Consider the following 25037-nt stretch of genomic DNA (forward strand, 5'->3'; position numbering starts at 1 on the left):
GTACTATACCAAAAGCAGAAAATACTGTACCAGGCCAGAACGAGCTGCTGTTGCCTTGACCCTCGAACCTTGATCAGGTCGAGACTAGCGCGGGCTCTTTGATCCAACAAGACGACTTCCAAAAGTTCAGGAAGAAGCGTAGGACGAGTTCCACACGGAACCGACTACTTAAAACACTCCGACACATTCGTCCACTTCGGACAACCGATCAGAAGAACATCCAAGGGAAACTGGGTTTACGTAGGAGGACAGAACAGTGGAAAAACAGTCGACGCCCCGCTAGTACCCTGGGAAGACAGGAAGGCACCTCTCAGAACCGTAGACTCCCCCATCCGAACAAAACCTGTTCTATTACCGATCGATATTCCCAAAGAAGATATCGAAGAAACCCCAATTCCCGCAGGAGTATTAACCCCGGTCGACGAAGAAGACCTGGAACCTGTAGCAGGACCAAGCCAGCCAAACCCAAACCCAAACCCAAACCCACAACCGAACCCTCCGCCGACAACAGACACCACAGACGACGAAGACGAAATGTCGGACAGAGGAAACAAACCGAAGGACTTCGATGGCACGAGGTCAAAATATAGGGAATGGATATACGAATGTCACATGTATATCCTCGCCAACCCAACCAAGTATGACACCGACAAGGACAAAACCCTGATGGTGCTATCATACATGAGAGAAGGAACGGCGTCACTTTTTGCACAGAAATATTATTTCGATAGGGAACTTCGGGAGTACAAACCGACGGAGACGAGAAAAGTATGGGGAACGTTCAAGGATTTCTTGAACGAACTGGCCGCTGCATTCAAAGATGAGAGTCTCGAACAGAAGGCGAGACAAAAATTATTCACAATGAGAATGGGAAAGCGGTCCGCAGACGAGTTTGTCACGGACTATCTCATGACGGCAGGAGAAAGTGGATTTGATCTCGAATCCACCGTCGACTATTTCCGTCGCGCCATACACCCGGAGATCCTCAAACAAATTTACAGACTCCCTGACATGCCGACGACAATGGATGATTGGGTAAAATACACCCGAAGGTTCGATAATCAATGGAGAGAGCTACAGAGCATAAAAAGCTCCGTACCCTCAGCTACTGTTCGATCCAACAACCCATTCCGCTACAACTCCTCCAACACTCCCTCCTCCATGAACAACTCCGTCGTACCCATGGCCGTAGATTCGGTCAGAACGACTCTCACCGACGAAGAACGCAACCGCCTCAGGATGGAGGGTGGGTGCTTCTACTGTCGTCAAAAAGGACATATGGCCAACCAATGCCCTGTCAGGGGTTCGTCTAGGGTACATGAAGGGTCAGCTAGATATGTTCAACAGAGTAGTGGAGCGATGGGGAACCGCTCGGCTCAGACCGGCGGCAGGATGGGAGGCGGAGGAAGCAGCTATGGCCGAACGTTCTCGACAGGAACTTCAAGCAGTCCTCAAGGAGGCACTGCGACGCAAGGTAGAAGCGTGGCGACGACTAACCCGTTCCGAGCCCGACTCGCAGCTCGCCAGGCCCACGCACCCGGACCGGATGCGCCTGTACGTGAGACGGAGCCTGAGATTAGCCGAGAAGAGATCCAAAGGGTTATCGGGAAGATGAGGTGGGACGAACAGGAAGCACTCCTTCAGGAGTTAAGCGAGATGAGCAAGCGAAAGGAATCGGATTTTTAACTAGGCCTACGGCTCCGGTGTACCGTAGACCTGTCCCAACTCCTCCTGTAAAAACATTTGTACGGCTCACCAAATCAAATCGGAAATCATCTATGAGAATAAACGTGCATCTGAAACATAGAGGAGGAACCACCGAAGCTCGAGTATTGATCGATTCAGGAGCAGAAGGACTTCTCATCGACAAACAATTCTGCTTGAAAAACAACATACCAATGCAGAAAATTGACAGACCTATCCCTGTATTCAACGTAGATGGAACGGCCAACGACGGAGGAAAAATCACCAACAAAGCCTGCATGCTTATGAGAATGACAAACAAAGAGGACGACTATCACGACGAACAATGCGAGCTGTTAGTCACTAACCTAGGAGGCGAAAATGTGATCTTGGGAACGGACTGGCTGCATGAACATAACCCACAAATCAATTGGGCAAAAAACAGCCTTACGTTTTCAAACTGCGCTACCACATGTCTAGTCAGCCGGCCCAAGTTTACCATACAAGCACTGGCGCCCGCACAGCAAAGGAAAAACAGAACAGTCGGATATTCCAGAATAGAAGACGATCCGGAAGAAGACGAAATCGACGATACCTTCTTCTCCGAATTCTATGAGGAATGGTACTATCAAAATCCATTGGAAGTACACCCCCTTGAAGCAATTCATATCGGTTCCATCGGAAACAAATCGCAACAGCTAGCAGAAGAGGCAAACAAGGCAAAAACAGAACGACCTATCGAGGAAATCGTTCCGGCATACGTACTTAAACGATTCGCCAAAATCTTCAGTCAGGAAGCTTCACAGCGACTTCCAGAACACTCACAATGGGACCATAAGATCGATATGAAACCAGGATGGGAGCCAACGGGGTGTAAACTGTACCCGTTAACGGAAGAGGAAGAAGACCAGCTCCACGAGATGCTCCAAGAGCACCTAAAAAGAGGAACCATTAGGATATCTAAATCCCCGCAAGCGTCACCCTTTTTCTTCGTAAAAAAGAAGGAAGGAAGTCTACGACCGGTGCAAGATTATCGGAGACTAAACGAATGGACCATAAAAAACAAATATCCGCTACCCCTGATTGACGACGTAATAAGAACCATCGCCAAATCGAAGGCGAGGATCTTCTCCAAGTTTGACGTAAAATGGGGGTACAACAACATCCGCATAGCAGAAGGCGATGAATGGAAAACAGCCTTCATGACCAAATTCGGCTTATTCGAATGCCTCGTGATGTTCTTCGGTCTCTGCAATTCACCCGCCACCTTCCAAACAATGATGAACATTATCTTCCATGACCTCATCGTAGCACAAGTCCTGGCAGTCTACATGGATGACATCTTAGTGTTCACGAAAACCATCGAAGAACACCGACGCGTGACAACCCAAGTTATGCAGATACTCTTGGACAATGACCTATTCCTAAAGCCTTCCAAGTGCACCTTCGAAACGGACACAGTCGAATACCTCGGATTCATCATCTCCGCGGACAGTATATCCATGGACCCCGTCAAGGTTGATGGAATCGCTGCCTGGCCAACTCCGAAGAACCTGAAGGAAGTACAATCCTTCCTGGGCTTTGGAAACTTCTATCGCAGGTTCATCAAAGACTTTGCCGCTATAGCCCGACCCCTTAACGACCTAACGAAGAAGGATGTTCCATTCGAATGGACCCCCGAAAGGAACGAAGCATTCGAACGACTGAAGCATTGCTTCACGTCAACTCCCGTTCTTGTGTACCCGGACGGTAATCGCCCATTCCGTCTCGAGACTGACGCGTCCGACTTCGCTTCCGGAGCCATCTTGTCACAAGAGACGCCCCATGATGGATGGCACCCAGTCGCTTATTTATCCAAGTCATTCACTGCGGCCGAGCGGAATTACGACATCTTCGATAAGGAACTGCTCGCCGTAATACACGCCCTTGATCACTGGCGCGTATACCTTGAAGGCGCACGGCACCCATTCGAGATCTGGTCCGATCATAAGAACCTCCTATACTTCTCCACCGCGCGAACTCTCTCCCGCCGGCAAGCACGGTGGTCACTCTTCCTCTCCCGCTTCGACTTCACCCTCGTCCACAAACCGGGCACTACCCACCGACCCGATGCTCTGTCCAGGCGTCCAGACCTGAAAGAGGGGGTAAAATTTGACAACAAAAACCAGGTACTACTACAACCTCAAATGTTCGTCAAAAGTGCAACGGGACGAGGAACAATTGAAATGCTCGATAGCCAGCTGAGACGAAAGCTAAGAGAAGTCACAGCCAAAGATAAAGAAGTAACAGATGCGATGGAACTTATCAAAGCATCCGGACCCAGAGCCCTCTCCAAAGGTCTACAAGAATGGAATTACGAAGACGATCTCATCTGGCACAGGGGAAAAATATACGTTCCACCAGACGACGGACTTAAAAGACAAATCACGAAAATGTACCACGATTCACCAGCAGCGGGACACCCGGGAAGATGGAAGACCTATGTCCTAGTATCCGATAACTTCTGGTGGCCAGGAATGTCCACGTTCATAAAAGAGTACGTAACAGGATGTGCAACATGTCAATACACCAAGAATATCACACACCCCACACGCACTCCACTCATTCCTAACGAAATACCAGAAGGACCCTGGCAGACAGTCACCATGGACTTCATTACGGATCTTCCACAAGTCGGACCATATAACGCAATACACGTAACAGTGGACAGAAGCACTAAAGGAGTCGTCTACACTCCGTGCAACAAGACCATAGATGCGGAAGGAACGGCCGACCTCTACATGAAAAACGTCTGGAGACGATTTGGACTCCCACAAAAGATCATCTCCGACAGAGGTCCACAATTTGCCGCTCGATTCACAAAAGAACTATGGAAGAAGCTAGGAGTCACAACAGCGTTATCAACCGCCTATCATCCCGAAACAGACGGTGAAACGGAGAGAGTAAATCAAGAGTTAGAACAGTATCTACGAGCGTTCTGCAACTACGAGCAGACGAACTGGCCTGAACTATTACCATACGCTGAATTCGCACACAACGTAAGGGAACACTCAGCCACGCACCAATCACCGTTTGAACTCATGTACGGCTACAACCCGACCTTCGTACCCCAGATCGCACCAAGGTCCGACATCCCCGGAGTGGAGCTAAGGCTGGAAAGGCTAGACCAACTCCGAAAAGAAACGAAGGCCAGCTTGGAAGTTGCGGCAGAACTAATGAAAAGAAAAACCGCCGAGAACGAAGTCAAATTAGAAGCAGGACAGAAAGTTTGGCTCTCGGGAAAAAACATTACCACCACGCATCCAAAAGACAAATTAGCCCCTAAATTACACGGACCATTCCAAATAGAAGAAAAACTAGGGCCAATTACGTACCGATTAAAGCTCCCGCCGACATGGAAAATACACCCCGTGTTCCATGCCTCCCTACTTACACCATACAAAGAAACAACAGCTCACGGCCCCAACTTCGAACAACCACCACCCGACCTCATAGACGGACAGGAGGAATACGAAGTCGAAGAGATTCTTGACAAGAGGAAACGAGGACGCGGGTATCAATACCTAGTACACTGGAAAGGATACCCGAGCTCCGCGGACGAATGGGTCACGAGAGCAAACCTAGGGAACGCCAAAGAACTTCTGGAAGCATACGATACGCGACATCATAATCTACCATTACGGGCAGCCCTTGCAAACATCGGACAAACAAAATCAGAAACGTATAAAAACCCAAATTCAATCATTACAATTCCCCCATTCCTTCAATCACTCATTCATCCTCCCAACGAACATGCCTTCCAACGAGTCCACCCACCTCTCTTCTGAGAACACTCTCATCGAACAAACGCCCTCCACCGACCCCTCCATTCCTTCGACCCCCGAGATGTCCGTAGTAGAAGAACGGTCCGTACCGTGGGACACAGACGAAGAACAAGCAGCGCGGGAGGCGGAAGAAGGATTCAGCGAGTACCTGGAAGGACTGGACGAGGACGAACGACGACAAGACGAGATGATCAGACTACTGACGGAGGATTTCGATAGACCTTCACCTTCCCACTCTCCCTCACCACCCCCTCTGATTCGCGAAGCTAACGAAGGCGTCATCTTTCCGGATAGAGAAACTTATCTCACGACCCCCGTTGCGTATATGATGGGACTTATCGAGGGGACGCCTAACACAGAATTTGTGTCAGGACCGACCAGACCAGAGATTCAGAGGGCGTTGGAGATTCTAGAGGAAGAAAGGAGTTTTGTCCGACACGCACAGCGAGCTCTGCAGATCCGAGAGGGCACGATCATCGCCCGTATTAACGCTGGAGAGCGAAAACTCATGGGCTTGCAGAATCTTCGAGACTCCTTTCACCCCGCCGACGACCCCACTCCCTCCACCGAGTATCACATGCCTACCACGGCTGTGGTATCTCATGCCTCGTCTACGGCCTCAAATGGCGCTCCGCTTCGCCCAATGCCGGGGACCTACCCCACGAGAACCGACAGGGAACGAGGTGTATATCGATTCACACCTGTCTCCCCCCGCATTCACCTTCTTCCCGCGCCCCCCGGCCTCATCCGTCCTTCGCTACGAACCCGACCCCCTCTCCCCTTCACTGAATACGACTCCAGCGAGTCCGACACCGCGCCCGTTATACTCCGTCCTCGTGGAGCTTAAACGACAGACGCCCTCGTCCGGTATGACGTAAAACTGCCGGGGCAAACGACGGTTCGAATCCGTTGGGCCGGTACCCACTGCCATGATGAGAAGAGGGACTCGGCTCTAGAACGCAGTCCCCGCATGGTTGGTAACGAGGTGGGGTATCATGACGTCCGTACTCAAGGGCTATCGCGTCATGACTCGACTGTGGGCAGCGAGAATATGTGCCCTAAGTATTATTTTGTACGACTCGGACTACGCGCATTGCTTATGTTTTTCCTGAACTTTTACTTACCGTCTCTGGCACTGACGGCCTAGAGGGGGGGGTAATGTTACGAAACGTTTCACCTATGCTTACTCACCTATTCCCACCTTCTTGATAAGGACTCGTAGGACCTTTCTCCCGACTATACCTCGCGTTCCCGTTCCACTGATACTTGGTCCGTGCATCTGCTTGTACATATTTATAGATACTGCGGCGCAGGATAGAAGCCCTAGGCTATCCACTTCTGTCCAATCTAAGAACTGCTGTTCACACAGTCTTCTCTGATTGCAAGACACTAGTCTGATCAGTCCCGATCATCCTCCCAAATCCTCTTGTGTTATTTGTGGCCTAGGATCCTCTCGTCCCGAACAGCCGTTCGTGACAGATTGTGGTATTTCAGCCAATCTATCTCTAGGATAAGATAATATTTCCCCAAATTGAAAATAAACATCTGAACTCATTTGGTGTGTGTTCATCCATGGATATCCCAAATTTTAAGGTTCATGTCTAATATGGAGTATATGGGGAATCTGTGTTTCTTGACCTATCCTTCGTTTACTATAATCCCTTCACATGTGAAGTCAATGGTTACCTTTGCTCCAGTATAATGGGCCTAGTTTGAAACTTGCATGTTTAAGTGAATGGGAGTGATGATATAACTGCTTATTCCTCCAATATGAATATATTTTGCTGTTTCAAACTTGGGCTTTGCTTGACCTCTCACCTTTGCTAGTAAGGGAGAGGTCAGGCAAAATGCTCCACGAATCCCATGATGATTTTCCTTTGCTCTTCTTCTCCTAATTCACTAGGGACTGTTTTGACTCAAGCAATATGACTGATGCGTCTATCCTCTTGTTATCTATCAGGTGATATGATGTGTCACTGATGGTCCAGTATGGATAGTCTAGATGATAAAGCATTCAGATGTTCCATTAAACAACTACATATGGAAAACCACTCTCATGTATTAGCTCTGGATTATATCCAATAGTATCTAAAAGTGTCTAAAAGTGTTGATAGTATCTAAAAGTGTCTAATTTCCTAATTGGGAGCAACACATTGTGAGCATTGGATTGGTTTCTAATTTCATGATATTAGCACTAATTCCATACCAAAAAGTCTTTAATTAGCAGTAAGAAACAGTAAGTACTACTGCTCTATTAGTAAAAAGGTAAAGATGTGGCACATTCTACACTATTTTAGTATATTACTCTCCTTCATATATGCCTGCACCATTATCTTGTAGCTCTTTTGCTAACTTTCCAGCTGCCTTTACAAGGGATATAGAAAGAAAGAAATGTGCATTGATGCCCCCAGCCACTTTGTTGGCAGCTTGGCAGCTGCCACAAGAGGCTATGAAGACCTCAGTACCTTGGCCTTGCACACAAGATCATTTAAGTTATCATTGTTAGCCAATGCCTGCTACTGGTCATTATAGGACACAACCTGTGGGTTGGACTTAGGGATATGCTATATGTAGCCTTGCAGACCTTGTCTATTAGTACAGTGGCTAATACTGTCTTGTGCAGCACACAATCATCATCACTATTAATACTACAATTTTTAGCACTATTTATATTGTCTATTACTTGTTATACAGAAGATGCTCAAACTTGGTGTTTTTCTCTAGCTATTGGGGTGTGGAAAAGACAGTTATGTTGGTATGTGGTGCCAGAATAATATATTTGCCTGCCATACAGGAAATATGTGCACTAAGCATATTAAAATCATTTCTAACAATCTTGTGCTTATTTATATATAGGCATGCCATATATATACCCTTGTCCCCACCCTCCACCTCACTAGTGGCTATTTGGAAAACCCCTCTCTCTTATTAGATCTGAATTATTGATAATCATTAATGATACTAATTTGAGCTAATTATGGCCAATTATTCATAATTATGTTTTTGATCAAATTTGAAAATTAAGATAGCATTGTTTATACTAGTAGGGTCCCATTGGATATTATACTCAATTATAGTTTTACACATTCTAAATCTAAATTGTGTAAGTGCCACAATCTATTTTTATCCTATATAAAGTGTATTATTGATTTTCCATTGGTTTATTATCTTCTTAGCTGGTGTTTAAACTAAATCCTAAAAGACCTGACTTTTTGGGTATTTATTGTCCTGTTTATTTATTGGATAGAGGAAAGATAAATGTTGAATAAAATCAGAGATGTTGAGGTTGCCTATATTATGTCTACTTATTTAGATTACAAAGTTTATATATTAGACCTTGTGGCTTAGTGGCCTAGAGCATCTGTTTAGGGTGCTTGTATACATGAGGTTGTTGGTTCAACTCTGGCAAAAGGCAAGTTTGTTATAAGGTATATTCTGTGTTTAGGTATTTAATTAGTGCTCTAATAGACATGACTCTATAAGAAGGCTATGAGAACTGTGATGCTTGATTTATTATGATTTTTCAGAAATGACAAGCTATAATCAATTCTAATAATTCCTAATTTAGAAGAATTATGTCTAATTAGAACAGGTTTAGAGAGGGGGTAAGCTAAAAATATCTAATCCTAATTGTTATTAATTATGCATAAATAGAATTAATCAGAGCTTAATACAAAGGGGTGGTTTTCCAGATGTAGGCGTGCCATACATATACCCTTGTCCCCACCCTCTACCTTACTAGTGGCTATTTGGAAAACCCCTCTCTCTTATTGGATCTTAATTATTTATAATCATGTTTTTGATCAAATTTGCAAATTCAGGTAGCATTGTCTATACTAGTAGAGTTCTATTGAATATTACACTCAATCATAGTTTTACACATTCTAAATCCAAATTGTGTAAGTGCCACAATTTGTTTTTACCTTATATAAAGTGTATTATTTATCTTCCATTGGTTTATTATCTTCTTAGCTAGCGTTTAAACTAAATCTTAAAAGACCTGACTTTATGGGTATTTATTGTCCTGTTTATTTATTAGATAGAGGAAAGATACATGTTGAATAAAATCAGAGATGTTGAGGTTGCCTATATTATATCTACTTATTTAGATTACCAAGTTTATATATTAGACCTTGTGGCTTAGTGGCTTAGAGCATCTGTTTAGGGTGCTTGTATACATGAGGTTGTTGGTTCAACTCTGGCAAAAGGCAAGTTTATTATAAGGTATATTCTGTGTTTAGGTATTGAACTAGTGTTCTAATAAACATGACTCTATAAGAAGGCTATGAGAACTGTGATGCTTGATTTATTATTATTATTCCGAAATTTCAAGTTATAATCAATCCTAATAATTCTTAATTTAGGAAAATTATGTCTAATTAGAACAGGTTTAGAGGGAGGGTACGCTAAAAATGTCTAATCCTGATCTTTCATAATTTAGTATAGTAGGGCATCAATTATAGCTAATTAGAGCTTAATACAAGGGGGTGGTTTTCCAGATGGGTCTTGGTCTCTTGGCTGGGAAGCACTGTACATGTTGTTGAAGGATATTTCACCATGTAGCCCTCCTGTTCCTCCAAGCCTGTTTGTCCCTACTCTGCATTATGAGGCACCCGGTGATTGTGCAGTCCTATCTGATAAGTGACCGACTGACAGATGTTAGCGGTGTGTGCATGATTCTCACCTCACAGCATGTTTCAAAAGTATGGCGTCGTGGAGCTGGACATATGTGCGGGTTGAGGTGAGCATTCTCTCGCTCAACTCTATATGCGGTTATGGGCTGGATTGTTGGTGATGCAGATTGGGCTGGTTGCGCACTTCAGCCTGTCATGCATCATTGAGTGAGAATCCTTCAGAACAGTTACAGATGATCATGCACTGGTAGTCTGGCATTGAAACTTTCAAATAAGATGAAGCTATCAGAATTCATGGTGCCTGGCAGTATGAGCAAGCAGAGATAGAGCCCGACTGCGCTGAAAGAGTTGGAAGCAACATGTGCAACACCTTCATGGAAGTCGCAACTTGTGTGCATAGCTAGTAAAGTACCTACAGATACTTGTCTAGACATGCAGCGCACCGCCACTAGACATTAATACATGACTTTACACACACACACACATGTGCATAGCTACGAACCTGAATACATTAAAATGCTTTCTGGTGCTGTTGTCTGGTCAGTGAAATCAAGGTGCGTGGACACATGCCCTGCTCGCAAGTGTGGGTCTCTGAGGGAATTAATTGGAAAGGCAGGCAGCAGGTGTGCCATTGGCATGCCATAAACTGTGCATTATCAGTGACTCCATGTCACGTCAATGATATAAAGGTGTGGTGTATGTGCAACAGATGGTATGGTGAGTATTGCTTCTAGCTGTATGCATGTGTTCACATCTAATGCTATGCGTGTGATGCATATTCTTCCAAGGCTGATCACGCACATGTCCATGGTGGTCAAAACAAGTCTTGAGGTGGAAAGTGATGACTGCAGGACATTCGTCGAGGTAAATATCCCACAGACAGACGGCCACTTTGTTCTGTGGCATTCCCTCTTGCATCCTCATTTTTATGAGATGCCACAGCTTTCAGAACAAATGATTAATGAAAAAAACAGGACACAAGCAAGATGGTGGCCAGACCTGCCAATGCTAATCCAACATGAGCATGGGACAAGTTGTGGATCTGCTCATTGATGTCAAGGCTGCTGGAGGCACCTAAGTGAGCCTTCCTGTGATTCACCCAACTAGCCCAATTTTGTACTGGACCGTGGAGCAGGAAAGGGACATCATATCATGAGCATGCCCTTTGTGCCGAGGTCAGAAGCATGCGCTTGAAGTGAAACTGAAATTATGCATCAGTGAATGGAAAACGAAGCTGGCACCATAGACCAGTATATTGCGTGAACATGTCCCATGCCGTACCTCAAGCCTTCATTCCTTTATTATGCATGTACGCATCCTTTCACTCTCTGTTATGCACTGGAAGGATCCTCACAAAGATGACGGCAAAGTGGTATCAGATAGAGAGTAGAAAATCAACGACAAAATGCCGGGCACAAGCAATCAAATTTGTACATGCCGCATAAGAGTGGGAATCGCACGTACATTGAACCTCTTCTGCTATTCAATTAGTCCTCCAAACCCCCTCTCCGCTCCAGCAGTTATGAGAACCCTTTGACAATGGTATTATATTGTCTTCTTGTCAGCACAAAAGCTGAATAATGCGAATCAATCGATTAAGCCCTATATGAGTAGTAAAATCCTATGGCCATTGAGCATGGGCATCTTAATAGCAGAAAGGAGTGGTGTTCTCACCACAAGGTGGGCAACTCACAACATGGGATGATGTATTCGATGAAGACGAGTCTGAACCTAAGGTGTGAGTGCATAGACATGCAAGCTGTGGAGCCTAGCGTCGTTTTTGTATATACAGCAGAGACACTGGAGAGACCCACTTTCGACCATTGACCACTCCGTTGAAGAGCATACTGCAGTCACCGAGGTGGACGAGGCGAAGGACGAGTTGGACCCTAACCCAGCGGCACTCGCTACCGAGAGCCGAGCGGCAAGCGCCGATGTGACTGTTTGTTCCTGGTCTCATCCTCACCATCAAGCCACTTCCTACCACCTCACTCCTGCTTGTGCTCAGGGTACCTGCGCCCATGTTCTGTTCTTTTATGAATACCTTGAGATCTTGAATTTTTGAACAAAACCTGGCAAGGGGTGTTTTTCAGGGTGCAATGTCTTCGAGAGCGAGGGAGTTGGCTTGACTTGAAACGCGGAAGAACATTGAGGAGAGCTGGAAAGGCTGTCGAAGAAAGATTTCAAGACAGGATTTCAATCACTGGTGCGCTTGGGATACTTTCCAAACTTGCAGACCCTCACTGGTCCCTATCATTCTCTTCCTTTAGTGTGCATCCCCAATCGCTAATGCAACCCCATTCTGCCGCCGATCACAGTGCCTTTCCTCCCTTCTCCTGGACGCTGAATCCACTCCCCGCCGATGCACAGCCTGAAAGTCATATCAGCGCGGATCCTCGCCCTCCTCTGCAGCATCATCGCACCAGATCCGCCCATCGACAGACTCGGCGATTGGCAACGCCGGCATCTCGCTCGATCCGGCTCGTTCAAGCCTGGGTCAGCGCGGATCCCCTCTGCGATCCTCCGCACTCGTGTCGTTCCCCGCGAGATCCCATCTCCTGGCCCTCACCTTCGCCATCGACACTGCCTCTTGCGAGCACTCCTTTCGCAATACTCCGGTCGAGGCATGCAAGAGCAGGCGGTGGGCGGTACTAGACGCCGTGCGTCGATGCCATGCACCCTGTCGTACCTCGTAGGTTTATTTTATCTGCTTACACATCGAAAGCTCTTCCTAACCTCGCCATTACCCCCTTCTCTATCCCCCCCTTGATTCGCAGCGTGCATGCCCGCATGATCAGCGCGCACACTTGTCTTCTCAGTAGGACCGTCGCACTTTACCCGTCCTTCTGACCTCCCGTTTGTATGCGTCATCGTGAAGACTGTACGAGACCGATCTTTGGCCCGACCAACACTGTGGTCGTTCGAGCTCGTCGTGCATCTGTGGCTTCGCACGTTCGCCGTCTAGCGGCAGCCGTCAGTAATAGAGGCGTGTCAACGACAGCACTTTCTGTGCGACAGCGCTGGGCCGACGATCGCGCATACATTCGCCTCGACGTCGCCGGTCGGGTCCGTACAGAGTCTGGTACGTGCAAAATACTACACATCCCTCGGCATGTATGCTGATTTTCATTCTGTTGCTGGATGCGTCTCCTCTCTCGCCTCTGCTAGAGCAGGTGGCTGGCAGACGCATCCAACGAGCGTCGCGCAAATTTCTTTTTCTATCTGCTGAGATCCGTAGAGCGCGCGCGTTGAACCACGCCCACACCCATTCCACCCTGATAAACCGGCTTCTGGCCTACTTGCATACCCTTTTCCTTGTCACCAGCACGAATCTCTTCGCAACGGAGCGTGAGGAAGTCTAAGATGGCATGCAGAAGTGTCGACCCAGACAAGCACAACCCTACATGAGTTCTTGCACGCTGTTGTTACTCGCGACCCTTTGTCCTTACAACGCAGCAGGATCCAGGCCTCGTATAATCGAGCAGCATTCTCATTCGCAACACAAGTATACTGCATCGGGTCTTCAGCTCAGGATCTCGACGTAGGCGAACCCCACCCGTCCGCACGTACGCATGTAGTTCGTTTCTATACGATGACATCTGTATGGTACATAATCGAACGGGACGAGGCACTGTGAGACAAACAAAAAGAGTGACGCGTCAATGAAACACATGAACAGGAACAATCTTGTCCGGCAGCGATAGGACTATCGAAAGCAGAACACAGTACGGATATGGCAAGAAATGAGAGCAGGGGTCGAGAAACAGAGGAATCAACATGATGAAATACGGAATGTGCATTCTAAAGACAAACAGGGATGACCAGCGTACCCTACCACCCTCGTTTCCACCCTCACATTGAATAATCACAACCCGAAATGAACGAACGGAACCCATCGCAAAAAAGACTTGTCGCCAAGATTTTCACGCAACTTCTTCACCGCGAGGTGCAGCGCTCGAGCGGCTTGCGTAGTGTCGGGATGTGAGCCGTCTTGATGACCTTCAAAAAGGTGACTGTAAAATTCGTCGGCAATCACGGGGCCGTCAGGATCAGACATGGACCTAGTGGATTCCGAGTGAGATGGATATCATGGTCGGATGAAAGATTAAAGAATTACCACATAGTACCAACCACTCCGCGGAATCCAGAGAATAGCATCGTCCCCGCAAGATGTGTCGCTTCATCGGCAAGTTTCAGGTCTCCTTTGGCAGTCTGGCATGCACTGAGGAAAGCCAAGGAAGCGTTCGGGAGAGCCATTTCCATGATTTTAGAGATCTTCAAAGGACCGTCGTGGAGAATCAGCGCGCTCTCGAGCGGATCGGAGGGATCTTGGACACCATGGCATGCAAAGTGTGCTATGGAGATATTCAGAAGGGAGGACAGAACCTCGGATGCCGATGAAGAACACTGCTTGATGAGGCTCGACGCCGGTACGCGTGCCTCGATCTTATCCATTTCAATTTGGGCGTTATACAGCGGCGCTTGCCTTGGGGCATTGGGTTGTGTGACCGCCAGCATTCTGAATGGATTTGCACTTGTAGTGGGTGGAGAAACAAGCAAGGCGTTGAGCGTCGGTGTGTAAGATGACACCATGTATTCTGATGCGTTCTTGAGATCTCCTAGATCTGGGTCATAAATTCCAGCTGCATGGATCGGGAGGAACGCGAATGGGCCAGTTGGGCACCACCAAACTCGCGGCGGTGACTCTGATCTCTGCACAGGTTATAGGTTAGCCGTGTCTCAACAGTGCGGCGGAGGAGATTAGCTTACCTCGAGCTTCAATCCGCAGACCACTGGTTTGACGACGAATGTCCATAGTGTCACCAGCACCCTATTGATAATGTCGTCTGGACTCAAATGAGTTGTTCGACGAGGCTTTCCACCCTTATTCCAGTGACGGTCTTGTTCGGATAGAGCAATGTCACGAGCCTTCAGTGCATTTTGATGAAGTGTGTCTAGGGTACCCAGGAGATCTTGCGGAAACGGATACGATAATGCGTGCGGAGCCCTCAGTATGGAGTTGGCAAGAACGATAGCATCCGAGGGAGATCGATCATCAGTGGAAAGCGGAATGTGCTGAATGCCAGCTGACGTGACTATCAATGCATCGCATGATGATCTGGCAGTATTGAGAAGAACGACTGGTCCATGAGATGCAGCTCGCTTCAATAATGCAAATTTCTTCGGACGCATGAACTCCTCGAATCCCGAAAGAGCCCGGATGTCTTCGAGTCTCGCTAACCAATCCTCGTGCAGTCGACGGAATGCCGCAGCCTCAGCCTCCATGGTCATTACGCCTCTTGCATTGTCCTGTATAGTCATTGGAGTGGGTTGAAGTGAGCGTCGCTCCAGAGCCTGAGATGTATCTTGGAATCGTTGCGCGAGGTCAGGATGTGCCGGCCGAAGATCATCCAAGGGAGTCCTGAGCTTCAAGGCCTGCGACCAAAAAACAGCTCTCCCCTCTTCAAGGAGTTCAACAGCCTGCTCGAGATGGCCCATCCGGATAGCACACGCCGCTGCATCATTGGGGAGATGGGAATCTAGTTTTTCGGCGAGGAGTTGAGTGCGAGAACTGACACTTGAGACGAGCATGGAAACAAGAGGATATAATTGAATGGCCGCCTGATATGCTTCCAACGCAGATGCGTGGTTGAGTTCATCTGCATGGCGCGCCCACAGTTGAGCGGCCTTCAAGCGATCCAGTACAGATGCGGTTTCACATCTGACTGCGGTACGAAACAGGTTGATAGCGGCATTCAGGGAGTCATTGGAAGAAGAATCATTTGAGCTGATTTTCTTGAGGAGACTGAGGGCCAGATGGTAAAGAGTGGCACATCTACCAGGGTGTGATTCAGGAAGACATTCGAGGGCTTCTCTAAAAAGGAAGATCGCATCGTCGAGATCTACCGCCTGTCTTGTCTGGTCAAATCGCATCGAGACTGCAGACGCGAGATTGTTCAGAGAGCCTGAACGATGGGGATGCGGGGCAGGGAGGAGCATGAGAGAGTCTCTGTGAAGCGAGATGGCCTCCTCGAGGTCTACCGCTTGTCCTGTCTGCTCAAATCGCGTCAGGACCGCACTAGCGAGATTGTTCAAAGAGGTTGAACGAAGGGGATGCGGGGCAGGGTGGAGCATGAGAGAGTCTCTGTGAAGCGAGATGGCCTCCTCGAGGTCTACCGCTTGTCCTGTCTGCTCAAATCGCGTCATGACTGCATTGGCGAGATTGTTCAAAGAGGATGAACGATCGGGATGCGGGGCAGGGCGGAGCATGAGAGAGTCTCTGTAAAGCGAGATGGCCTCCCCGAGGTCTATCGCTTGTCCTGTCTGCTTAAATCGCGTCAGGACTGCATTGGCGAGATTGTTCAGAGAGCCTGAACGATGGGGATGCGGGGCAGGGTGGAGCATGAGAGAGTCTCTGTAAAGCGAGATGGCCTCCTCCAAGTCTACCGCTTGTCCTGTCTGCTCAAATCGCATCGAGACTGCAGACGCGAGATTGTTCAAAGAGGTTGAACGAAGGGGATGCGGGGCAGGGTGGAGCATGAGAGAGTCTCTGTAAAGCGAGATGGCCTCCTCCAGGTCTACCGCTTGTCCTGTCTGCTCAAATCGCATCGAGACTGCAGACGCGAGATTGTTCAAAGAGGTTGAACGAAGGGGATGCGGGGAAGGGCGGAGCATGAGAGAGTCTCTGTAAAGCAAGATGGCCTCCTCGAGGTCTACCGCTTGTCCTGTCTGCTCAAATCGCGTCTTGAGTGCACCAGCGAGATTGTTCAGAGAGCCTGAACGATGGGGATGCGGGGCAGGGTGGAGCATGAGAGACTGCCTGTGAAGCGAGATGGCCTCCTCGAGGTCTACCGCTTGTCCTGTCTGCTTAAATCGCGTCAGGACTGCATTGGCGAGATTGTTCAAAGAGGTTGAACGATCGGGATGCGGGGCAGGGCGGAGAATAAGAGACTGTCTGTGAAGCGAGATGGCCTCCTCGAGGTCTACCGCTTGTCCTGTCTGCTCAAATCGCGTCCAGACTGCATTGGCGAGATTGTTCAAAGAGGCTGAACGATGGGGATGCGGGGCAGGGCGGAGCATGAGAGAGTCTCTGTAAAGCGAGATGGCCTCCCCGAGGTCTATCGCTTGTCCTGTCTGCTTAAATCGCGTCAGGACTGCATTGGCGAGATTGTTCAGAGAGCCTGAACGATGGGGATGCGGGGCAGGGTGGAGCATGAGAGAGTCTCTGTAAAGCGAGATGGCCTCCTCCAGGTCTACCGCTTGTCCTGTCTGCTCAAATCGCGTCTTGAGTGCACCAGCGAGATTGTTCAGAGAGCCTGAACGATGGGGATGCGGGGCAGGGTGGAGCATGAGAGACTGTCTGTGAAGCGAGATGGCCTCCTCGAGGTCTACCGCTTGTCCTGTCTGCTTAAATCGCGTCAGGACTGCACCAGCGAGATTGTTCAAAGAGGTTGAACGATGGGGATGCGGGGCAGGGCGGAGCATGAGAGAGTCTCTGTAAAGCGAGATGGCCTCCTCCAGGTCTACCGCTTGTCCTGTCTGCTCAAATCGCGTCAGGACTGCACCAGCGAGATTGTTCAAAGAGGTTGAACGATCGGGATGCGGGGCAGGGCGGAGAATAAGAGACTGTCTGTGAAGCGAGATGGCCTCCTCGAGGTCTACCGCTTGTCCTGTCTGCTCAAATCGCGTCAGGACTGCATTGGCGAGATTGTTCAAATAGGATGGACGATCGGGATGCGGGGCAGGGCGGAGCATGAGAGAGTCTCTGTGAAGCGAGATGGCCTCCTCGAGGTCTACCGCTTGTCCTGTCTGCTCAAATCGCGTCCAGACTGCATTGGCGAGATTGTTCAAAGAGGTTGAACGATCGGGATGCGGGGCAGGGCGGAGCATGAGAGACTCTCTGTAAAGCGAGATGGCCTCCCCGAGGTCTACCGCTTGTCCTGTCTGCTCAAATCGCGTCCAGACTGCATTGGCGAGATTGTTCAAAGAGGTTGAACGATCGGGATGCGGGGAAGGGCGGAGCATGAGAGAGTCTCTGTGAAGCGAGATGGCCTCCTCGAGGTCTATCGCTTGTCCTGTCTGCTTAAATCGCGTCAGGACTGCATTGGCGAGATTGTTCAGAGAGCCTGAACGATGGGGATGCGGGGCAGGGTGGAGCATGAGAGACTGTCTGTGAAGCGAGATGGCCTCCTCGAGGTCTACCGCTTGTCCTGTCCGCTCAAATCGCGTCAGGACTGCAGACGCGAGATTGTTCAAAGAGGTCGAACGAAGGGCATGCGGGAAGGGGAGAAGCGTGAGGCCCTTTCGATACATTGAAATCGCCTGCTCGAGGTCTCCAGCTCTCTGAGACGTGTCCACGAATCGTTCCAAGAGACCACTGGCGACCGCTCCCAAAATAGCCGAAACATGTTCGTCAGTGGTCGAGACGAGTGGCATCATCTCTTCCAGCAATGCGACAGCACGATCCAGATCCATGCTCTGACTAGTCTGCCGGAACCTGAGGATAAACATGCTAGCCAAAAATTTGAGAATTTCGCAACGCGCAGGATGCTGTTCCGCTATCATGCAAACGGCCTCCTCAAAAATCAGGGCAGCACAGTCGAGGTCTGTGATGTCCCCAGACGACACGTATTGCTGGTAGAGCTCCGTAGCCTGCTGCGCCAAATACAATGCTTCCATATCCTGATTATGTCGAGATTCCTGAAAACGCAGACGCACTGCCTCAGCGATGAGGTTGGGCTGCCCAGTCACAAGAAACATTGTCACCAGACACGCACAGAGCCTGGAACGCAGCTGTGGTCTATTAGGATACGCAGCAGGCGGGAGTCGGATGCAGTCCCGTAATATGGACACCGCTTCATCCAGATCCTCGGATTGTTGGCTGTGAAACCATCGCAAGACGCGAGCGTCTGCAAGTCCATACATGGCAGCTACTTGTTTGCCACCTGTATGTCCACACCTACTGGCGACCTGGCGGTAGAGAAGGATTGCAGTGTCGAGGCTCGAGATCGGTTCAGACTGACAAAAGGTTGTCAATGAGTCAAGAGCGAACTCTGTCATTGAGGAGGCTTCGTCCTCGTTTGGAAGGGCATCGTAGCTCTCCTTGTCAAATTCGTCCTGCAGTGAAATGAGTTAAAATTTTGGAGAACGATGGTATACATTGACATACTCGTAGTCTCTTTTCTTCCGAGACCTCGATTTCGGGTTGCGCTCGAGCCGATTGTTGTGGAAGCGTGCCTTCGCTCAGCTTGGAGTGCATCAGGAGCATGGCCTCGTTCAAAGACGAGTTGTCTCCTGTCCAATGGAACTTAACGAGCAAAGCTAGAGCAAGATTGTCCGAAGAGTTCGAGTGAAGGGGGTGATCCGCAGGACGGAGGCCAAGAGATTCCCGGAGAAGATACAGAGGTGTCTCCAGCGATGACAACTGGCTCTCTTCCTTGAACTCCCTGACAATGGATGCTGCAAGCTCTTCCATCTCGTCGGAATCCAATCCTTCATCACCAAACAGATCGTCGTCTCCGATCTCAACAAATCGTTCCTCGCGCTCCTGCGAGAGAGCTGTCAGAAATAGACAAAGAGACGTCCCATACATGATATCGGCACGTACAGGGGGCTCTGCCATGATCTGTTGTCATCAAAGTCAGCATCCGTCATCGAGAGTAACCGAGCAGACCTACAATATCTCTGTTTCCAGACTGATCAGATGGAGGGGTCGGGCCGTCGATATTCATTGGATCAACCTGCGGGTCCTCGCTCATAATGATTATTGAAGAAGGTGGAATGCAGTTGAGTGAAGGTGTAAAGAGTGCTAGCGTGGAGAAGTATCCTGGCGGTCTTATATGAAGACAAGAGAACTCACTGAAAACATGAGGTGCGCACAGCTTATGCCCAAGCCTGTACGATCTCGTTCGAGCCATTTCTATGACATCTGATGGGCAACCAAATACGGGTGCAGCATGTCTTTGACAGCGTCTCTTTCATGAACGTCAGCGCAGAAAGAGATATGATGCACATCATGAACTGGTCATGCCAGTATTCGGTAGATTTCTTTCCATGTCCACAGTTGCATACGCACCAAAGTGAGGTGCAGTGTCCTCAGAAAACAAATACGACATTTCCCTCGATGCCTTTGCACAGCGGTCGAAAGAAGTTCATGCCATGGATATATGACCCTTTTGGTGGGTAGCGCTTTCTCGATCGTTTCCGAGTGCTCTCTTGGGTCCCAATACCTAATTGTATTATGATTCCAATCAAAGAATCTCCAAATGAACCTGAGCATCGACTGGTACATCGCATTGTAATCACTGATAAAACTGTATACCGAACTCGTGAGCTTCTGACTTTCCAATCGGAACTCTAGAAGAATGATATCCGCCTTGAAGTGATAACATGGACCACAGCTAGGTCACAGCAGAGACGGTAGAGCATCTAGAGAATGGGTCTGGGCACAGGTGAGGCTGAAGGTGATGTTCGTATCGGAGTCGATAACGAGCGCTAGATATCTTGCGGTGTAAGTGGAGGCAAGGCAACGCGGCTTCCGCACTACGAAACAATATGGAGCAGGAGGGAGTCAGGTCCAGGGGAAGTGGTGGCCGTCTCGTTGTTGGAGCTGAACGGACATCTGTACATTTTCCATCGTTATCAGCTAAAGGAGACGGAGGAGATCAGTAGCATACATGTGTAATAGTCATATTCACCACACCCGCTTTAGACTGCAGTGCACGCTGCGTGTTTTCAACGTGGAGCAATCGGTATGGACTCGCATATACCCATAAGCCCGTGCATTCCACGGGGCCTGTGCGTGTTGATTCGATCGGTCAGAAAGAAGAACATTTGGGACCCGAATATTGATTAAGCGCTGACCTTTGGCCCCAAACCATCTGTATCAGCGCACTAGCGCTCAGATCTTCCAAGATGCATTCTAGGCATCACAGACCTCACATCCATTGGTGGAGGAGAGAACAGCATTGATCGTTGTATTGCACTGGAGGAAACTCGAGCGGAGACACTCCTGACCAAGCGGGTACGCGTAGCGGCGCTCGAGGGTGGGACAGGCGTCAAGAGCCGAGAAGACGTCAAAGCAGAGATAGAATTTACTCGCAAGTAAGAGTAGTGTGAAGTTTCAAAAACACGGTACCGAGGCTAAGGGCCCGAAATGAAGAGCTCTCCGGCCATCAGCACGGGAGCGAGTCGGCGAGTCTGCACAGGATCAGCAATTCAATATTAGATCACTCCAGTCGCACCCATTCTAACGGATAGACGTATCGGACCAGATGTGAGTGGTGGGTAGTTGTCATGTACCTGGTTCACAGCATCAAGTCTGTCATGAACGGCAAGGACTGTGGGCAAAGGGCTACATCCGCTCCAGACTGAGTCTGATGGGATCGAAATGGAAAGACAGCTATGCACTTTGTATGGCGATAAAACTCTGAGGCGGCGGTGTGTTGTGCACTGGTCGATGGAGCCGTGCGCGTTTGTGGCGTCCAGCGTCTCCTGCTGGTCCCTCGTCGACTTTTCCTTGAGTTCTGACATCCTCCAATCCTGTGCACGATACAGCCTCTTTTCTTTTTTCTTCATGCTTGAGGCATTAGGCGGCGCTCGCATCCCTGCGCCGAATGGGGTGAGTAGTTGTCGGTGGAAGCATTGGCGATGTTGGTCCGACTGCATCCGCTGAGACGGGCAGTACACGTACGGCTGTGGACGGCGGCTGATAGAGGCACGATAGAGCGCGAGTTGGGTTTTCAAGAAGAAGGGAAGAGTGAAAGGTGGGAAATGGTGTCATGCAAGTCACGAACGGATATTGAAGATGAAGGAATTGTATTGAATCGAAGGCTAGTTAAACACTGTGACTCGTACAATTCATCTTGAGCCGAGATAGATCCGGAGTAGGCGACACTCGTCAAAGCCGCTTCCAAGAAAGGCGGCGCATGCAGGTTGAGATAATCAAATATCATCTAGAAAGGCCTTAGACATGGATTTAGTCGGGTAGCAAAGGCGGGCAGTTGGACCCTAACCCTGCCGCCAAGCGCGCCCACCTGGGACAGGCCATGGAGCCAATTCATCACAGGCAAGCCTCATTCAAGAAGGCCGCACATGAGGCGCTTTGACGGCCAACAACAAGCAGGAGAAGAGGAAGGGCTCTGGAATCGGGTGTCTATAAGTACGCTTTGCTGTTTATCTTCACAGGTCGCCTCACACTGTTTTCCCTACATTTCTCACTTCCGCGGCTCTCTTTTCCCCATTCCGCGTTTCTCATCACCCTCACGTCTGTTTCCTTTCTCCAATCGTTTTTATCAGATTCTGGACGTCTGTCGTCCACGTCCACGTCATCTTCTCAAACGGATCACTCCCTGAGGTGATTTCGGCACGCGAATCTGTTGCATCCCCTCACGATTCAGTGGTCGCTATTGTAGGACGTTGAATGGGGACTCAAGGAGAGCTTCGGGAAGATTGGCGGAGGAGACAGCGAGAACAGCTGGTACGCTTCTCCTATTGACTCGCCTGCGCTTTCCTGACTTGATGTGCCAGTTCTTCTTGACATCATCGACCTCGCACGATCCGCTACCGGTCCCAACATTCAAGTCACCGATATCCATCCACGAACCAGATCGATGCCGTTCATCGCCCGACGATCGCAATCTCTCTGCGTTCTCTGAACCTAACATCTCCACATCTCCTCCGGTCTCGCAATGCACTCCCGGATCATGAACGTCATTCTGTGCGTGCGCAGGCGTCAGACGCTGCGTTTCGATTCTATTGGATATCAAGCGTTCTTCTCATCGTACCACCCCCGTCAGTTCCCCGTCGATCGGACGATACATCGAGATCAGACCATCGCCTTCTTGCACGACACACTCCGTCCCCTTTCATATGACCCCTGGTGACGCTGTACGGCGCAGAAGCCCACATTGTAGGCGATATACATTCTGATCGGCTATGTGATATCGCAAGCCAAGTATCCGCGCGGCAGTAGTCAGGTGAGTTGTCGTCCTACGACCGAATCGTCGATACTATGCCTCAGGCGCCTTTTATCGTGACGCTGTCCTTCATGTCCACTACCTCTCCTGACGGATCTCTTTTTGATGGATCAGAGGATAGACCAAGGCTGCGCGCTCGTGCTTGGGTTCGCGCTGGCCGACGACCGCAACAGCGAGGTCGCTGCCTACTTTCTCGATGAGCCTTCTCGCTCACCTAACCCGCATTGCAATCCTCTCCTGCACTTGGCTCCACTGAACGTCGAGATGAAGTGACGAGAGCGGATGGGCTCGACGTCGACGCTGCCTCTGGCTATATGTGCGCGGTAATCTCCATCCATTGTGCGCGCGAGGCCTACTTTCCTAGCGCCGATTGTGCACATTTCCATACTCCAAACAAAGGAGCAAAGATGACTGTAGTACATACAGTGAGGTGAGTACAGTACGACTCCCGTTACATTTTTTATAGGACCCCTGTGTCGACGCATCTCCGCAGCGAAGCGGTCGCAAAGGGGTCTATAATCTCAACGTTAGCAGCGCAGCTCTCGTTCCTCACAGCCGATGGAAGCAGGATCCGACTGACCGGTCCTGTCGATACAGATCCGAGTTGTGCATGGTGCGAAGGTGGGTCCTTGTCGCATCTGAGAGTGGTCGTCGATGACGAGGCCTCCGGGGATACGAATGCCGTGAGAAAGAGACGCAGATGAATAGTCTTCTGAGTCCGCCCTCGCGATCCTCACGTGCCCCTCCGCGGCACCTTCGATCCAGCATCTCATCTTGCGAGAGCAGACGCATTAGGCCCAGCCGATGCACGGTGACTTTGTCTGCCCACGCGTTCAAGATGAGACCATTGTTTTTATTCAATCCACCCCGTCCCTCCTCTCGTTCTCTTTCGGCGCATATATGCACCATCCCGCGCGGCGCAAGTGACGCCGCCGGATCGCGCGCAACAGACAGCGGCTAGCGTCGTCCGGATGCAGCTGGGCCCGATCTGCGCCCGCCTGTCTCATCCCCGCGCCCTCCGCCGGTGCTCTGTCTAGCCGTCGTCCGTGCGGATCCCGCTCGCGACACGACGATCGGCGCTTCGGGCTGCGCTTCCGGGGCGGATCCTCGTCGAGAGTGCGTTCGCTGGTTCGAGCTGGGAGACGGCTATATAGCCCAAATCACAACCCCCTCCCCTCCCTCGCGTCTGTCTATTGCCCCGCGTCGCGCCTCGACAAGTCTGGCTCCATCGCATGTCCCGCTCGTCTGCTGTCTCCGTTGCATGATACGCAGTCTCCGAGCGTGCCGTTCGTGCGGCCTTTGTCTTTGAGCGAGGTGAGACGATGGATACGTGACCCTTTCTGTGTCCTGCCTCCCTATCTGGTTTGAGGTCGTGATTGCCCGTTCTGCCACAAAACATACTTTGGATCGCACCACCCAGTCTCTCTCTTCCGGGGCGAGGAGTTTGTGCGCGCGACGTGGACCTTCGTCTGTCTCGTTTGCGCAGCGTTCCTCCACTTCCCTTGCGATATCTTCTCGTCTCCTCGTTTCCCCCTTACGACCGCGTGATCTCCATTCAGCGTTCTCGCTCCCCACTCCCTTGCACAGTTGTCCTGCTTTACCACAGACGCGACCGCTCTGCCTCGCTCACGACCTAGTCACCACTCCTGGCCTCGAGCTATATCGTGAGGCGCCCGATGATTGCATAGTACCGTCTTCCGACGCCTGATCCTCCCTCTCCCTTCGTCGAGACATGTTCAACTCCAAGTCTGAGAAGTAGATAGGAGAAGTATAAAGGCTCGACCGAGGGCGGTGAGGAATCACACGATGAATGGTTACACCTGCCTGTGGATTTGATGGCAGCTTATGGCGGCCTGCATCAGTTTTGTACAATATGTATAGTGTCAAACATCAATCAGACCCTCAAGCTTGACTTCTAG

General features: G+C 49.7%; 7 protein-coding genes across 7 annotated transcripts; 4 read left to right on the forward strand and 3 right to left on the reverse strand.

Moving 5' to 3' along the window:
* Nucleotides 1-534: 534 nt before the first annotated feature.
* Nucleotides 535-1686, forward strand: HETIRDRAFT_171330 (uncharacterized protein; the record flags this gene model as incomplete). The annotated part of the gene is made up of 1 exon (XM_009550404.1): nt 535-1686. One exon carries the CDS (start codon nt 535-537, stop codon nt 1684-1686), a length of 1152 nt encoding a protein of 383 aa, XP_009548699.1.
* Nucleotides 1687-3107: 1421 nt separating this feature from the next.
* HETIRDRAFT_322226 (uncharacterized protein) lies at nt 3108-3326 on the reverse strand (the record flags this gene model as incomplete). Its single annotated transcript, XM_009550405.1, has 1 exon — nt 3108-3326. A coding segment is annotated over one exon (219 nt), but the record flags the coding sequence as incomplete, so codon positions are not given.
* A 2149-nt stretch (nt 3327-5475) lies between these two features.
* Nucleotides 5476-6354, forward strand: HETIRDRAFT_428428 (uncharacterized protein; the record flags this gene model as incomplete). Its single annotated transcript, XM_009550406.1, has 1 exon — nt 5476-6354. One exon carries the CDS (start codon nt 5476-5478, stop codon nt 6352-6354), a length of 879 nt encoding a protein of 292 aa, XP_009548701.1.
* Nucleotides 6355-12104: 5750 nt separating this feature from the next.
* On the forward strand, nt 12105-13781 carry HETIRDRAFT_410591 (uncharacterized protein). The gene is made up of 4 exons (XM_009550407.1): nt 12105-12347; nt 12412-12833; nt 12919-13223; nt 13310-13781. The coding sequence occupies exons 2-3, from the start codon at nt 12504-12506 to the stop codon at nt 12961-12963; spliced, it is 375 nt and encodes a 124-aa protein (XP_009548702.1). The 5' UTR covers nt 12105-12347; nt 12412-12503; the 3' UTR covers nt 12964-13223; nt 13310-13781.
* A 225-nt stretch (nt 13782-14006) lies between these two features.
* Nucleotides 14007-18454, reverse strand: HETIRDRAFT_63507 (uncharacterized protein; the record flags this gene model as incomplete). Its single annotated transcript, XM_009549665.1, has 5 exons — nt 14007-14202; nt 14259-14854; nt 14912-15042; nt 15106-16011; nt 16114-18454. The coding sequence occupies 5 exons, from the start codon at nt 18452-18454 to the stop codon at nt 14007-14009; spliced, it is 4170 nt and encodes a 1389-aa protein (XP_009547960.1).
* A 4108-nt stretch (nt 18455-22562) lies between these two features.
* On the forward strand, nt 22563-22849 carry HETIRDRAFT_321745 (uncharacterized protein; the record flags this gene model as incomplete). The annotated part of the gene is made up of 2 exons (XM_009550408.1): nt 22563-22619; nt 22670-22849. 2 exons carry the CDS (start codon nt 22563-22565, stop codon nt 22847-22849), a joined length of 237 nt encoding a protein of 78 aa, XP_009548703.1.
* A 1126-nt stretch (nt 22850-23975) lies between these two features.
* Nucleotides 23976-24852, reverse strand: HETIRDRAFT_116942 (uncharacterized protein; the record flags this gene model as incomplete). Its single annotated transcript, XM_009550409.1, has 3 exons — nt 23976-24264; nt 24520-24751; nt 24810-24852. The coding sequence occupies 3 exons, from the start codon at nt 24850-24852 to the stop codon at nt 23976-23978; spliced, it is 564 nt and encodes a 187-aa protein (XP_009548704.1).
* Between the last annotated feature and the right edge of the window lie 185 nt (nt 24853-25037).

Source organism: Heterobasidion irregulare (genome assembly GCF_000320585.1).
Source record: "Heterobasidion irregulare TC 32-1 unplaced genomic scaffold scaffold_07, whole genome shotgun sequence".
Taxonomy (NCBI): Eukaryota; Fungi; Basidiomycota; class Agaricomycetes; order Russulales; family Bondarzewiaceae; genus Heterobasidion; species Heterobasidion irregulare.

Excerpts from the sequence above, each read along its gene's own strand:
- HETIRDRAFT_410591 (XM_009550407.1), top strand. The coding sequence starts at position 12,504 with ATGCACAGCCTGAAAGTCATATCAGCGCGGATCCTCGCCCTCCTCTGC. Across the intron at positions 12,834-12,918 it reads CATGCACCCTGTCGTACCTC|CGTGCATGCCCGCATGATCA; the intron begins GTAGGTTTATTT and ends CTTGATTCGCAG.